Below are 15,589 nucleotides of genomic sequence, written 5' to 3'. Positions count from 1 at the left end.
GCAAAAAACATACAAAATACGAAGGATGAAAAGAAAGACTTTATTTCACTATAAATCTCGTGATTTTCATCAAGTATTCGAGTTTGTCAAATAAACGATTTATTATAAAATTTCTTGAAAGTCTGATTAAAAGTCTGTTATACGAATGATTAGATTTAATAATCATAGGATCTGTCTTAAATAGCATATCAAATATAGAAGTGACACGTGCTGACACGAACCGTGTGTATCTGCGGCTTCTCATTCCGTCATGTACGTCAATCCACGTTATTCCTTAAATACACCCAAACTCCATCTTCGAATAACGTTATTTCATGTTCCGTCTTGGCTTCAGAATACATCTTCTCGAGCGCAGCCAAACACTTGATAAAGGCCGTGTCACACCTTGCCGGGCAAGCTTGCGTTCGACTTGCAAAGGACATTTTTTTTACTACCCAGAGGTCCCCGTAGATGAGCCGCACATGACAGTATACCTAGCACATATCTCACCCGTAGTCGCCCGGAGGTGCGCACGCAAATCTTTTTACCCGCAACTATGTTTAGGCCCTGTCACACCTTTCCGGGCAAGCTACGCGAGCTTGTTGCGTGTAGGGATTTTCCAGCATACCGGACAATTTCTGAGGGCGGACAAGGATTTGTGAGAGTCAGTGCATGCGTCTTACTTGCTGGACGCGTTCCACTTAATTCTACTTGCGGGTATACTGTGTGACCTGTGTACCAGTCGCGTGGGGGCTGACAACTCAGTGAAGGAATTCCTCTGAAGGAGTGGCAAAAGTCCCACGGAATGTCATTATCTTGGCTGCATACGGGGACTGCGAAGTACCTGCGTGGGGAGTTGCCTGCGAAGTGCTGCCGCTAAGGGCCTCCTACTGGCGTTCTGCGTGGACCTCTCCGGGCATCCCCGCGACTCACCCGGAAAAGTTTTGGTTATGCTCAGAACTTACGTGCGCACCTTCGGGCAACTACAAGCGAGATAAGCGCTAGGTACTGTCAGGTGCGGACCAACTGCGGAGAGCTCCGGGTAGCAAATTTGTTTCCCCGCAAGTCAAGTCGCAAAGCTTCCCAGATACGGTATGACAAGGCCTTGAGCATGCTCAAAGCTTGTTCCGAGTGAGGTCGTGGGGGTTTCGCTCGCAGAGGTACACGCAGAACACCAGCAGGAGACCCTTATTGGCAGCACCTCGCAGTCAACTCCGATGCAGGTACTTCTCAGAACCAATAAAGGGCTTTTTACACTTGTGTTTCTTAACCCCGGACTTTCTCTGACCCAGGACTATCGTTAGTCCCGTACCAATTTTTCAGCTTTTTACACTCGCCAATTAGTCCCGTACTATCTCTTGTCCGGGGCTAAGGAGAAAACTGACCTTTTTACACTCGTATTTCTTAGCCCCGGACTTTCCAAACCCACATGATATTCATAATTACGCTGTGTACTGTACACGTACACGCACGCACCGGCAGCACTTGATTACCTCGTTTCTGATTGGTCAGTGAGGGTCGGACTTCGTCTCCGTCGCTTAGCCCAGGATTATTTTTCGTTCTGTTTACACTCACTTGCTTGGCACCGCAATTGCGGTGCTAACCCCTGCTACTTTGCAGGGCCAGATAGTACCGTACTATCGGTGGGGCTAGCCCACTTTGGCAAAAACGAGTGTAAACAGAAGGTGGGCTAAGGATAGTCCCGTACCAACGGTGGGGCTAAGGCCCCCTTAGCCCCACCGCTGGTCCGGGGCTAAGCAAAAATTTACAAGTGTAAAAGCCCCTTTAGTCGCTCGTAACAGAAAACGGATCGGTTTCAAAGCTCTCACGCAGGTCACACGGAATGCACGCAAGTAGAAGCTAAGTAGCACGCGTCTAGTAGGTAAGAAACAAGTGCGAAACTTGCAAACATTCTTGTTCGCCCGCGGAAAATCTGCGTGCTGGAAAATACCTTCTCGCCTCAAGCCCGCGTAGCTTGCCCGGAAAGGTGTTACACGGCCTTTACATGCCCTCATCATGGCAATGCTAAAAATGAAAATGGCGATGAGAGTAGGATAAAAGATAAGAAAGTGAATCTCCGAAATTCATTTCTGTCGTATGTATTACATTTTTTATATTTCACGCAAGGATGCGTTTGCTCTAATTTGTAGCGTTCATCATGATGATTATTTCTTTTCCGGGGGGGGGGGGGGGGGGAATACAAAAATGGGTGGTCACAAAACACTTTTTACATCTTGATGTATCTAGATACCACCAGTTGTAGAATTATTTTATCGTCAGATACTTAAACCCATTGGGCCACTCGAATCTTGACACCATCAATAATACTCGGGCTTTACCTCGCAGTTATCAAATTATACTAGAACGCATCATTTACTTGTCAATATAATGTACACCTTTTTGAAATAAACGAAACACCTACCAGTCTTTGTAGAGAACATCCTCCTTGAAAGAGTAGCGTAAACAACATAGGCAGCAAGACCTAGTCCTACAAGGAGAGTGGACACTCGTTTCACCATTATTTTTGTTGTGTAGGCCTATATTATACGCAGGGTGATTCAAGTAAAGCTAAACACACTGTAGTAGTCAGTCGTGATTCGACCTGCTTCGGTTCTTAGCAGAAATACGATGAGTCTGTCAGGGAGATAAATTAATATAAATAGAGAGGCGGAGAGAGAGAGAGAGAGAGAGAGAGAATAGGAGAGGGAGATCAAGAGAAAAAAAAAGCATACTGTCTGGCATGGAGAAAATGAACTCGACTTTGAATAATCATTGATTTTCCAGGCGAAAGTGGCGATGTTATGATGATGGATTGTGATGAAGAGCAAACAGGACCACATGGGGCTCCAGGTCGTGAACACCACAACTGTTTCAACAATGATGCCGATTAAAGGGATCGTATAGTTATGGTTGAGACCTAATTTCAGGTTTCAAACATTTTTTGGTGAGATAATGAGAAACATTTTATGAAATGTGAAAGAGCATGTAATTCCATGAGGAATTCAATGTTTATTTGATAAAAATAGGTTTTGAAATGGCTGAGATATCCAAAACAGAGCGATTCTAATAAGTGTGGGACCCACACTTTATTACGATCGCTTTGTTTTACTTTGTTTTTGGATGTTTCAGTCATTCCAAACCCGATTTTCATGACATAAACTTTGAATGCCTCTTAAAATGGTATGTTCTGTACTATTTCATGAGTGTTTTCTTGGTATCTTGCAAAAAGTTAAAAGCCCAATTCTCATCTCCACCAATGCTGTACTATTCCTTTAATAATGCAAACTTCAGAAACGCGAACACCACTTCCTGAACTCGACCCACTGACTAATCCAACGTATTGACGCCTTGCTGAAGACTTTGTACAGGAAAATTAAAAGAAGTGATTTACTGTCGGCACGGCGTCATCTTATTTTTAAAATCAGCAAGCTCCATATCCACGTTTATTATCAGTGTACAAACTTTATACTAATATAGCCATAACATTAACCTCTTATACATAACTCTGTTGATATGTTTGAATGCTACATAGCGTACAAACAAACATAATGATGCACAAACAAACATAATGATGCACGTCACGAATCCGACATCCACGACTTAGGGCCTATTGTAGAATCCTACAAGTCATACAGCCAACGATCTCGACATCGGGCAAATAAGGCACATATGAGTCCAACACTAGCCAAACAGGGCCCACTTGTCCGACACTAGGCAAAAGGTCCATGAGTCTGACACTAGCCAAACAGGGCCCACTTGTCCGACACTATAGGCAAAAGGTCCATGAGTCCAACACTAGCCAAACAGGGCCCACTTGTCCGACACTAGGCAAAAGGTCCATGAGTCTGACACTAGGCGAACGAGATCTTCTAGTCCGACACTTATTACAACATGGGACTTAATGAACTTAGTGTCAATCTCGTGGACATTTTTTTTTTTTTTTTTTTTTTTTTTTTTTTTGCCTAGTGCCGGACTCGTGGGCCTTGTTTGCCCTTTGTCAAACTCGCGGGCCTTATTTGCCTAGTTTCGAGCTCATGCGCTGTATGAGTTGTGGGCTGCATGACTCATGGACCTTTTGTTTTCAATGTCAAGCTCGCGGGCAGTGAATGACTCATGGACCTTTTGTCTTCAATGTCAAGCTCGTGGGCAGTGAATGACTCGTGGGAGGATTAAAAGTCATGTGCAGATACATTATTTACTTTCATTCCAAGTGATGTCATGTTAACAACACCGAGTTATTCACTGAATTTAACTTATCGGAAGAAAGGAGAAGAAAAACAAAAAGAACAAACTTTCACAAAGTTATTGTTTACGTCCAACTTTTAAAACATATACGGATTGCGAAGAGCAATAGATGGCAAATCTCATTTCACTTTTTCCAGAGCATGACAGATCAACATATAATTTTGTTTCAACATGACATCAAAATACACAGGAGAAAGAAAGCCCTTCGGACGAACGGACAGACAAAACTAAGAAATTGCAGAGATAAAAATGAGCATAAAGGACCTATCAAAGGCCTATGCAAGTCATGGTTGATATCAGCTACTAGAGTTAGACAAATTAAAACTGGAGGACAGAGAACAAGGCAACTAACACACACACACACACACACACACAAACACACACACACACGCACACACACACACTCACATAAACACACAAAAAGAACAAAACGAGGCAAAAGAGTGCTTCTATTCAATGTTTTTTTTTAATGATATTTAGTCTGAATCAGTCCAAAATGATTACTATATATGAACTATAAAAATATACCGTACTAGTAAGTGCATATTGCTCATTTGAATAGGCCTCAGAATTATTACATCTTGACTTGAATAAGCCATATGAGAATTTTCCTATATACATAATTTAGATCCAAATTAATGGCCGGGAATATGATCACTTCTTCCTAAAAAAAAGAGAAAAAAGAAAAGAAATATGCAGTGACCGTAATCTATCCATCTATTTATCTATCTATCTATCTATCTATCTATCTATCTATCTCTCTCTCTCTATATATATATAATGATAATAATGCATACACAATGAGATATCAGTTCACAGCAGTAAATAAATCTGCCATTGACACAACAACCTCTTTCACGGAGTTTCCTTAATTACTACTGTTGTGAACTATATGTATATATATATATATATATATGATTTTGGAAAATCGATAGCTTAATGTTTGAATAGAGATATTCTTGCTATAGGCATAAATTGTATTTTTCCCGATTTACGGGCGAAGAAGTATGACATTATTGGATTGTTATGTTATATGCAGAGTGGAAGACATGTTCATTTCGTTCGTGGTGGCGTATGCAATTGCAAGTCATTACTATTCAATTTTATCAGTTTTCCTCGAAACACTGTACGCCTTTGTTTCATTCATTTCACTCGACGAATGTGACTCATTCAGTGATGAAGTAGTTCTTGAATGACACGTGGGACGTCATACCCAAAGAGGGCAAGATCTGTGACAATACCTGGATCTTGGATCAACTTTTGTAGAAGTTCTCTCGGCAGTCGAGAGTAGCTGTCGCGTAATGACTTCTCCTGCGAGCTATTGGTGACCCTGTGCTTGTGAAGCAGTCCCCCGGTAGACGGGGCGGTATCATTCAAAGCGTCTACAAGAAACGCCGCGTCTTCTCTCAATGTTTCAAATAAGCCAATGAAATCGTAGTGCATCAGGCAAGGCGAGCACATCTCGTTGATTTGTCGCCAATGGGCGTTCTTTTCGGAGGATGATGTGTAGAACTGAACAAACTCTGTGAATGAGAAATTTCTATACTTCAGTTTATCCTTCTCAGGAGATGATGGATCCTTACTTTTCAGCCATGTTAAGAGCAGCAATCTCCATTTGTCTGTACCATCTTCCATGATTTTATCTCGATAAGCCGACAACAGTCTCGAGAACGGGTTGCGCGCGAACATGAAACTCCTGTATGTTGTAATGACTTCACGCGCTCTTTCAGGATCAAACTTAGACAGAGGCACGAAAGACCTGTCGGCAGTCACGTGTACGCTTTGGTTGCGAACAATTTTCGACATTGACAAGAGCAAAGATTTCCAGCTGGTACAACCCACTTTGGGCACGAAACAGTATAACAGGTGTAACTGGGGTATTACCAAAACGTTGTTTAATTTGCTGAGCTGCTCAAGTGACAGTAATTCAGTTCGGGGGTCGAAGGTTATATCGAATCCCATTGACTTGCATGCATTGTAAAGCGTTCGCCGTCGTGTTGTCTGAACGGCACTGACAGTCGCATTCCAGTGTTTGAAACTGGATGGCTGTAAACCCAAGAGATGTTTGAAAGTGTTGGAAGGAAGAAGAATAAGAACAAATAATGAGTAAACTAAACAGAAAGGATGAGAATAACATTTTGAAATTCTGGCAAACACGCTACTCGTGAATCCTAAGTCATTAGGAAGAAACCGATGCATCGCGATGGTTCAATGGTGTTTCGTAACCGCGGGCGTCGATCCGTTTTCACGACACGGGGGTAAGTGGGGGGGGGGGGGGGGGGCAAAACTTGTAGTTGGAAGGTCTGTGCAAGGGAGTAAAGCAACAGGTGGAGGGGGAGGTGTGGGGGTATCCCCCTCCAACATGAGGGAGATTTATCATTTTCAGACCTGAATTCAGCGGTTTAGTGCACACTTTTGATTTTTTGATTTTTTTTTTAATGAGAGGAGAAGAAATATATTCACATAATTATGTGAATGAGTTTAGTGCACACTTTCGATTTTTTTGCACACTTTTGATTTTTTGATTTTTTTTTAAATGAAAAGAGAAGAAATGTATTCACATAATTATGTGAATGACTTAATCGCGGTTTCACAGCTCTTATTCCTTATTCTGTGTGTCAGTACATGTACTATATTATGTACTATACTCTACTAGTACATGTAGTAAGGAAGTTGACGGGGGGGGGTGGGGGCGGGAAGGGTGAGGGAGATTTTGTATTTTCATAATTGGAATTCAACAAACAATCTGGTGCACATGGTATGTTTGCCCACCCCCATACTTTCATGGGGGGGGGGAACCCTACCCCTCCCCCCCCCCCCCCCGATCAACGCCCCTGTTCTGTATGTAACGGATATATTTCTGAAGAACTCAATTTAATGGATATAGTAGTATGGTGTGACATGTTTAACGTATTGCACAACTCTTCTTGAAACCATGTTCATGCTTTCACAATATAGCGATGGATATCAGTGTGCCCCATAATTTCTGCAAACATGCGTTTCTTGCAAATAGATAAATAAACAATCAAACCAAACCAAATACGGGCATGTCAGCGTCTAATTAGCTGAATTAATTGAATCATTCCTGTTGTTACACCTACTGATTCATCGTGATACGAAATTTGACGAGGTGGAAATGAAATGAGGATTTCAGTTAACATCACCATTCCTCCTTAAAATTATTCTTTCGTTTTGTTTCATCTGACGAAAGAGCAAGGCTTACAAAATGTTAGTGTGTTAAAATCAAATGCGTAGCTGATGTTGATACTCACTCTATCTATTGCGTTTCGCAGTGCTCTTTCTTCGTATCCGAAAACTGCGTAAAACAATACATGACAAGAAAGACTGTGATCAGATGACATATGACAAACGTTTCCTTACACGTCTACACTAATTAAACGGAACTTTTGAAAAAAAAAAATCTTATGCCAAGTCGAGAGTACCAGCTCACTTCAACAGCTTTTGTTTGATTTGGAATGCTGGCACATTGGACGGTTATCAGCAATACTTACTGACTTTGATTGCTTTAATTTTGCTGTTGCTCATATTTTCACAGATTTGCATCGTATTATTTCCCTTTTTTCATAATCAGTGTCTGCATGACGGGATAGAGCAATCTCCTTTCACTGCGAAGTCTTTCTTTCAAAAGACATGTCCATGCTGTCCCACGATCATAAACTGTTAGCAGAATTGATTTGATGTCACAAAAATGAACCAATCTTACTTCTAATATATCACTCTATACGTAAGATCAATGTGAGCACTATCTTTGTCGTTGTTTAATCATAGACATTTTCCCTGACAATGAGTGACAATCTAATTATTTTTCTTCAAATATCCTGGTCAGTCTGATTATTTGATTAAGGCCGTTGAAGCTCTCTCCCAAATACATGGATGTGCACATTCACCATTCGTCGATCTTCAAAATGGTGCACTGTAGGAAAGGTTATATTATAGTTGTGACCCCCCCCCCCCCAAAAAAAAAAAATAATAAGTAATAATGATAACAATTTACTCCGAAATTCTGTGAAAATAATGCTGAATGCAGAGTAGCGATAGCACTTATTCTGGATAGCATAACATCTGTGGAAACGCCCTTGGGATTCTTTATTGGGCATTCATTAAGTCATTTGTTAGGGTCCGAAATCCTCCCCTATGAGTCTTTAGGTAATCGCCAAATGATTTATCGGCGATTTGCTTAGTCTTATAGTGACTGTATTGAAATGATTTTATTATCACTTGAATTGAAAATTTGCCTAAATATATATATATGTTTTTTGTTTGTTTGTTTATAGAAAATCATGAAAAATTACTGAAAGGCTTGTGAGACCTATGAGAGCATTCTTTGAAAGCCTCTTCCCTCACAGATCACTAGCAGACTCTAGTGAAGTAGTTCAACTTTGAACGAAGACCATGCCTATAGAATTTACTGATAGATTATTGAAAATCATAGAAGACCAATGAGAGATCTGACAAAACGATGTATTAGAGTGGAAGGGAATTTTAATACATACAGAATATTCCAACCATTGGGTTTGAAATGCAATTGACGGAGTCCTGGTTGAATATTATAGCCTAAAAAGTATGATAAACCACGAGGCCTGAAAGGTGTTCCCGACAGCTAAAGTTCATTAAATGAATGAGTTAAAATAATTTGAGGATGCAGTATACTTTATATCTAATGTTATTCCGTGGTGGTCAATTTGCAGCTTTCGTTTGGCGTCATTTATCTTTGGTTGACACGAAAATTTCTCCGATGGAAGGTCGAAGATGCCCAGAATGTTCTTCCCACGGAAGAATGTACACAATGTGATCTAACCTGAATTGCTTTATCCAATCACTGACTGGCATTTAAATGTCCCACACAATTTAATAAACTGCGTCCGACCTGAGAGTGTTTTCTTAGGTTGGCACTGACAAGATTTCGTTTCACTTGACTATTACCACTGTACTTACTATACTCACGAGGGGATTGCATTCTCACAAGCTAGGCTTTTTAGTAGTTCCCTCCATTTCCGACATTTTTTCCTTGAAACGATTCAGTTACAGTTTGCCTACGCATTTTCTTTAACAATGTTTTGTTTTCATTGCAACTGATTGCCAAATTGCCCTACATCGACGTATGTAGGGCAATTTGGCAATCAGTTGCAATGAAAACATCTCGACGGAAGATTTCATGAATTTGTATGTTTTGTTTTATTGTAAAAAAACTGCAACAATTTCGCCTGAATATGCAAAAGTCACATTGTACTCTATTTTAGTTTGTGTGTGTGTGTGTGTGTGTGTGTGTGTGTGTGTGTGTGTGTGTGTGTGTGTGTGTGTGTGTGTGTGGTTTATGCAAATGTCATAATGTGTTCTATACTTTTGTCGGAAATGAAATAATATGAAATGAAATGAAGAATGACCATATTCCCAAATAGGCAACACATGAGGTTTACGTTGAGAGGATAAGACAGTTCATTTGAGACAGACAGACAAGCAGACTAACAAACACCTACTTACACAATATACTCATGTACTCACATAATAATGTCGCATAATCAAAATTCGCCATCTCAGAGCGTGATAATAAATCAGTAGTTTCTGATCAAATCAGGCTGATTAAAGAAACGTTGCACACATGCATGAATACTAACCAGTCGATGTGGTGTGTGTGAAGACATCGGTGAAACTTGATAAAGTGCAAAAAACACAGGTGATGACACTGCATGTTATCAGAACAAATCGAACACCCATATTTCTTCAGGTTTGAATGCTTATCGATTATAAGTGATATGGTTTCGGAATCACTTCAGTAGCTCTGCCTCACTATTAAGAAAACCTCTGGACCATCCGATTAAGCATTGATGTGAAAAGCACCCGAGGTTATTTGTACGCACGCGGATTAAACTTTTGAGTTCACCAATCACAAGGACTCGAATATCTCCTGCCGAACACTGAGCTATTTCCATATAGATCCTGCATTTTAATGATTGTTTTCCAGCTTTCTCAATTAATCTATGACAACAACCAAGAAGGAGAAAAGGGGGAGCTCTGGGGGGGGGGGGGGGGAGATCATAAGAAAGATAGGGCACAGACCTTCCAACAGATCAATACCCGAGCGACGGAACATTACGCCTAAACAGAATTACGGCAGATGATATTGATTCCGGGAGAAGGGGGCAGATGGATAGGTCTGCTCAGAAACAATTAGCAGAAGTGTCAGTTCTATTCAAAAAGAGGGATATTTTAATGGATGAAAAGATCAATGCATTGGCGCGCCATCCGCAAAGCACACAAAAAAATCAGACTCTTCACTATGTTGTTGTTGTTGTTGTTATTTGAATTTATTTGGCGTTTATCATTCCTCGAGGAATATTTACGCCAAATCTATATTCATAAAATTTCTATAAATTTCCAAATTTTACCCTATATTATTTCCATTTTATTGCAAATAAATCAAAATTAATATATCATATCAAATCAAATAAATCTCCCTCACTGGCCTCGGTTCGAGTTGCCCAATCGACGATCGTATTTTCTGGCCAGTCCGGCTCGGTACCTTGAGCAGACTTCTCGGCAAGGAGGGGCCGTGATTGGCTGTCCACCTGCCTAGGCCACTCCAATACACGAGAGGGGCTCGATCGGTGCTCGTGATTAATCGGGAGTATTTAACGCGAATTTTATCACAAATGTACATGAAATTAGAAAAACAAAACAACGCTAAGATATGTATACATTAACGACTATACTTAATACAAGGAGGTTTTCGTCTTATCTCCCTGCTTAATTAGATACCATTCAATTTGCAAAGTAGTGGTAATGAAATGCTTGATCTGATTCGTCTCAAGAGCTGGTGATCACCTTACAAACTTTGTGCCAAAGTCAAAATCGCATGCGTTTGTGAGGAAATCAGTCCTGGGTCAAACAATGGATACGTAGCTCACCTTTCAGCTCTATAATACAGTATAATTCCCGATTGAAAACAAGATAACAAGACTACTTAAGGGGCGATCACACATCGCCGGTTTAGATGGCGGTTCATGGCGGTTCTCAAACCGCCGTGAACCATGTTCCAACGATGGCGGAAAGCACTTAAACGCGATGTACCTACGTTCTCAACACCTTTTGAACACGTCACTAACGCGGACTGACGCGGTATAGTAACACGGATCTCCCCGAAAGGTGGAGGAGTCCATACCAAACCCTTGTAGTTGGATGCAGTCAGAGCCCTTTCACTCGTCTTCAATGGGTTACAACAAGGGTGTATTGTTTTGTTAGGTACAAAAAGAGAATTTCAAAAGAAATTGCGAAACGTTGTAACACCCTGTGTATTTACAGATTGATATAAGTGATGCAATAAGCAATTGTCTTCAAGTTTCAACATGCTTTCTTTTCTCTCTCTTTTAACTTTTAAAATATCTGTATTAACTGTTATTAAAAAGACATACATGTCAAAGCAGAATCCAACATACTAGTACTTTACAAATTTCATGTTCATTTGCAGGTTTATATAGGAAGAGATGTAGAAGTACTTGCTTGTTTCAACATCTCTTTTTTTTTTTCCTTTCTTAATTAAGTTTTTACATATCTCTAACAACAGTCAATAAAAAGACATACATATCAAAGAAGAATATAGTATATCCACAAAGTTTCCTGTTTATTTACAGGTTCACGTAACATGATAATGGTGTATTTTTTTCAAGTTTCAACATCGCTTTTCCCTCTATACTCTCTTAAGTTTCAACATATCTGTATCAACATGTACTCTTACAAAAAGGCATACATAATCACGAAAGCAGAACCCAACATATTCACATAAGTCTTCTGTGTATAACTTACAGGTTCACGTAGCTGGCCATCTTTTAAGCTATCAAGCTTTAACAAAATTATGCACACGCCTTTTAAAGTAACTGATGTACTATTCAACAAACCTACCAACTTTTTGAAAATTAAATTTTCTGTTTTACTCTATGTGTTGAAATAAAAAAGTATAACGAAACTTCAGCATTCAATACAATATTTACCCGATCTAGTATTACGGGTTCATCTTTGCTTTTTCCCCATTTTTTATTGCTCCGCCACGAAGTGTCGCCGGAGGCATTATTCTCTTTTAAGTTCTACATTTGTTTTTGCATGAAAAGTAAATGGCGATGTTGACACGGTATTATCATGGATCTTGCCGTGCAAACACGGAGGAGCCGTTCTTTACACGGTGGACGGCGTTTTGAACACGGTCCATTTCAAACCACCAAGACCGCCACGAAAAATTAAACATGTTTAATTTTTCTGGCGGTTCTCCGCGGTTCTCGGGGTTTATGGCGGATGAGTGACGGATGACCAGGGTTTGTGTACGGTGTGAACACCGTCTTTGGCGGAGCACGGCGACTTGCCAAACCGCCATGAACCGCCATCTAAACCGGCGATGTGTGATCGCACCTTTACACCGTTCAAGCCAATAGCATCAGTCAAACGAAATTTATACTTTCCTCAGTCACATCAGTGAAAATGCTGCTAATCTTAGGAGAGTGGTATACAGAGATAACTGTTAAAATCAAGAATGACAATTACATTACGTGATGATCCCATCCGCTTACAAATATCATGTCCTATGCATGGATATATTCAAGATGTGTAATGATTTGGCGATTTAAGATTTCATGCCTCCGCCATCTCCTCGCCATCCAGACATTTTAACATTTAAATACAAGGCAAATGTGGAACGGAAGTGCCGGGTTCCTATGGCGTGTCTGCTTAGCCACATTCTGCGTGGAATTGGCAAACATTCTTGCTATTTTTGGAAAGAGGGAAACAGCGATGAAGAAAATGTTTTCTTAATCCATATCATGGGATTAAATTCGACATGACATAATTACTGTATATTCGAAGGCTATTTGAACTGTTTGAGTCAGAGAGTATATCACAACGGACGTTAAAACGGACGTGATTTTTTTTTTTTTTCGTCTTTATACATTCCACCTTGTGTTTTCCTTTTTGGCCAAATGACATTTAAAATACTTTAAAAATTAAAGTTGTTTGTTACGTGTGTGTATTCCGTTTAGTTAAAAAAATATTGTTGCAAGGCATATTATGTTCAGAGGCCGTTGTCCAAGTCAAGCGGTTGCTTATTGATAGCGGTCTCCCCCACCTGTACACTTAAAGATTTGTAATGAAATTTATGTATGATTTCACATGATTGTATACTTTTAATGTGACTTGTGAATAACACGTGTGATATTGTTATACTCATTTTCTGTTCTGAACAAGTGGACAAATAAAACTTACTGAAACTGAAAACATGACATGGTTTGCAAATTGAGGTTCGTGCTGTAGATTTTGACAAAGATTAGATAAGATTACAATGATAAACTTAAACAATACTGCTACGTGTTTACTATTTTGTTGGTTCATTTTCGTTTCAATTTTCGGTTTTCGATTTTCTGTTTGTTTTGCTTATAACCAACTTATGAAAGTTGACATTGTACGTAGATAAAACATTAGGAGTGCTTAAACACAATGGATATGAGTACAGACCATCAAATTGAGGCACTTTATTCCCATTCCGTACAGTTGTTCTGTGGTTGCTTACTCTTTATGCATTAAACCCCCTTCTTAGTGGTATGGAAACGTGATCCGCAGCAAAACTCAATAAAAACTTAACCATTCGCCTTTGTGAAAACATTTTTCTATAACGACAACTATTCCGGGACTTTAACGTGTGATACAAGAGCATGATTCCCGTATGAGTTGTTTTATAATGGTAGTTATTATCTCATCATTAAAGGCGGAAACTTTTCACATTTTCAAATTCAAACGCACTATAATTCATTGAGGAAACTAATCACACGCAATAATAGGAAGAATCTATGATCAACCTAATTTCCGTGACTACATTTGGTCATAACGTCAGAAATTGCCTATAAGCTGCCTGCAAAGGAGAATGAAATTCAAATATAATATGGATTGAGTGAACGCAGCAATATTTGAAGAACACGTCAGTGAAGTTTGATTAAAATCGGTCAATGCGTTAAGAACTTTCAGAATGTTGTCAAAGTTTCAGAGCGTTCATTGCTGGATGAGAGGACTACTTTTCGCATTTACCACTCAATATTCGGAAAATAGAAAGAGAATTCAACATTTCTTTGTTTCTGGTTCAATGAAAAAGCACTTGACTTACCTCTTTTAGAAAACAGGGAGAATTTAAGTAGCCTTAACGTATATCAATATAAAGAAGAGGAAATGTGTACTTTTCATTAAAAATGCGATTTTGATTAATTCTCTATATATTTTCTTTACATCGTTGTCACTGCATGACATCACGAAATGTTGTAGTCTTCTCATCCAACCATAAAGGCATAGAAATTAACCCAGCCATGATAGATCTGTGCTTGAAATGATTGAAAGTTTTTCCCACGGATGATTGTTTGGAGTTCGGCTCCAGTCTGTCGTTTTGTACCCTCCGCCAAACAAGAAGTCGACCTTTAGATGTAAGCACAGTATATTATATAAGTAAGTCTAGATCAATTTACTTTTTCGTGTATAGTTGCCCAAATAATACATATCAATGACTCTTTAACCCTCTATGTGTTACATTTAATTTCTGTCCGTAGATTTGTGGGTGAAATTAATTGTGCACATTTGATTCATTGGCATAGGAAGGGATAATTAGCGGTGATGAATTCAGAATCAGTGTGACTTAAAAGGTATGAAATTATATCACTGCATAGGATTTCATACTGTCCTGCCCATGGAGACGTCTTGTAAAGTCTTGCAACTGATTGACAAATTGCCCCACATCGACGTAAATAAGCACTGAATTGATCAGTGTTTTAGTAGTAGCCATGATAAAAATCATGGGCGTACGTACTCAAACAGGATTCGAACCTACGACCTCCTGATCTCCGGACAGGCGTCATCTCTACTAAACCACCGAACTTCCGCCCGACAGCAAGTATTGGTTCTAATCCTTAATGATTGTTATTTACGTCGATGTAGGGCAATTTGTCAATCAGTTGCAATAAAAACACCTCGACGGAAGAATTTTATGAATTTGAATAATTACGCAGTACCCGCTGCATGCTGTAAGGATTAGAACTAACACTTGCTGTCGGGCGGAAGCTCGGTGGTCTAGTGGAGATGACGCCTGTCCGGATATACATAAAAAAGAAACTCCTTTAGAGATATAATGAAAAGGAAGAGGGAAAAATTAAAAGGAAAAGGGGAAAAAAAAACAAGCAACGGATATAACATACGGAAACATCGCTCATTTAAATATATGTATGCATAAGAAGACATGTCTGTTCTTCCATGGGGTCCTAACACGATATTGATATTGAAATAAAAAGAGTTTGTTTTGACTGGATCTAGTGTAACCACGATCTCTAGT

At 39.6% G+C, this 15,589-nt stretch overlaps 1 protein-coding gene across 1 annotated transcript; it reads right to left on the bottom strand.

Annotated features, from left to right (window-relative positions):
- Positions 1-5,394: 5,394 nt before the first annotated feature.
- Positions 5,395-5,859, bottom strand: LOC140228803 (carbohydrate sulfotransferase 12-like). Its single transcript, XM_072309077.1, has one exon. It carries the CDS (start codon positions 5,857-5,859, stop codon positions 5,395-5,397), a length of 465 nt encoding a protein of 154 aa, XP_072165178.1.
- Positions 5,860-15,589: the final 9,730 nt, after the last annotated feature.

The sequence above is a fragment of the Diadema setosum genome, chromosome 5, assembly GCF_964275005.1.
Source record: "Diadema setosum chromosome 5, eeDiaSeto1, whole genome shotgun sequence".
In the NCBI taxonomy this organism is placed as follows: Eukaryota; Metazoa; Echinodermata; class Echinoidea; order Diadematoida; family Diadematidae; genus Diadema; species Diadema setosum.
This window is presented reverse-complemented; position numbering and strand designations above follow the sequence as displayed.